Source organism: Ranitomeya variabilis, chromosome 5 (assembly GCF_051348905.1).
Source record: "Ranitomeya variabilis isolate aRanVar5 chromosome 5, aRanVar5.hap1, whole genome shotgun sequence".
In the NCBI taxonomy this organism is placed as follows: domain Eukaryota; kingdom Metazoa; phylum Chordata; class Amphibia; order Anura; family Dendrobatidae; genus Ranitomeya; species Ranitomeya variabilis.
Window position 1 is genome coordinate 675,252,007 of NC_135236.1, and position 1,936 is coordinate 675,253,942.

Consider the following 1,936-nt stretch of genomic DNA (forward strand, 5'->3'; position numbering starts at 1 on the left):
TAGTATATATATCACTATAGAACAGTATTCCTCCACAGTCACACCCCATATGGTGCTGTATTTTATTATACATTTATATTGCGCCATTTATTCCATGGCGCTTTACACGTGAAAAGGGGCAAATATAGGTAAGCACAATAAACAATAAATATGCCTCATACACAATGCTATATTGATGATATGGTAAATATAAGAAAACTGACTGAACAGCCATCTAGTCTGAACTGGTGCATAACCAAAAAGTCTTACATAGCAAATAGATAATGGCTGCACTCAATTTTACTGTGCTAAAGCAAGGAAATGTGCAATACATGAAATGTGAATAGCATAATGGCTTGGGAAATTTATGAAAAAACACATGAGATTCTTAGCACAAGATTTGGCCAAATGTTGTGAGCCCATACACCAAACGTCAAGGTAATCTCAGATCGGATGGGTACCTGAGCTGACTGCCTCATGTATTGCACATTTCCTTGCTTTAGCACAGTAAAATTGAGTGCAGCCATTATCTATTTGCTATATTGATGATATGTACAGCCCTTTATGATAATATATAGCACTATAGATATGATATTCAGAACTATATAGCACAATATGGCAGTATTCAGCACTAAATAGGAGTATTTGGTACTATATTGGGATAATACAGCACTATTTTGCCATATACAGCTGTCTATAACTATATGGGGGGTTTACAGAACAATATGGATTAATACAGCACTTACAGGGATGCATACAGCAGCATATGGTGGTATAGTACACTATTCAGAGGGTGTCAAGCACTATATGGGGGTACATGACATAGCACTGAGATTGTTGGGTTATATGACATTTTAGCCTAATAATGGAAGGTTGTGTTTCCTATGAACCCTAATGTGTACAGTTCCCCCATATCCTGCACATACTGGATATAGACATAGACCTGCAGATCTCTCCGCCCTGAAGGATCCGACTCCAGAGGATAGGATGTAGAGAAGAACAGCCGCATGTAGCCATCAAGCCACCGGTCACCAGCGCCTCCAGATCCTTCAATCTGAACAAGGCTCTTATCCTTATGGTTTTATGTGGAGTGATACTGTAATACAATATTACATGTATGAAACTTCACTATGATGGAAGTTACACGATAATGCCCACTGTACCAAGCAATTATGGAGACAGGATTAACTGCAGCTATATCCCCTAGCGTTATGCAAAATCTGTGCCATATAACACATCCATTCATACAGAACATCACACCAGAGATCAGCGGCGTCAGCTCTTGTGGTGACAGTGTGGGTGGCTCTTAGAAGAGCCTTCGGGATGTGTGGATGATACGCGGTCAGTGGCGATCACTTGCTCTTCTTGCTGCTCTCAGTCTTCTTGGGCAACAGCACGGCCTGGATGTTGGGCAGGACGCCCCCCTGGGCGATGGTCACCCCACCCAGCAGCCTGTTCAGCTCCTCGTCATTGCGCACGGCCAGCTGCAGGTGTCGGGGGATGATGCGGGTCTTCTTGTTGTCCCGGGCGGCATTGCCGGCTAATTCCAGGATCTCAGCGGTCAGATACTCCAGCACAGCAGCCAGATAGACCGGAGCACCGGCGCCCACCCTCTCAGCATAGTTACCCTTGCGGAGAAGTCTATGCACACGACCAACCGGGAACTGCAGTCCTGCCCGGGATGAGCGGGTCTTGGCTTTAGCACGGACCTTCCCTCCTTGTTTGCCGCGTCCAGACATCACTAAGCTAGCAGATAGAGAAATCTACTGTGAGAGTTGTTGTGAATTCCGTTCTCAGGCTCCCTCCTGTGGTCATGAGTGGTTCTGTGTGAGTTCTGTTCTTGGGCTCCCTCTGGTGGCTTTTAGCTAAACGGCTGGTCTGTAGCTGGACTCCAGCTGCCTCGTTTTCTGCTATTCTGGCTTCCTATTTAACTCCACCTGGACCTTCACTTGTTGCC

At 45.2% G+C, this 1,936-nt stretch overlaps 1 protein-coding gene across 1 annotated transcript; it reads right to left on the bottom strand.

Annotated features, from left to right (window-relative positions):
* Positions 1-1,331: 1,331 nt before the first annotated feature.
* LOC143774046 (histone H2A type 1-like) lies at positions 1,332-1,718 on the bottom strand. The gene has a single exon (XM_077261339.1). It carries the CDS (start codon positions 1,716-1,718, stop codon positions 1,332-1,334), a length of 387 nt encoding a protein of 128 aa, XP_077117454.1.
* Positions 1,719-1,936: the final 218 nt, after the last annotated feature.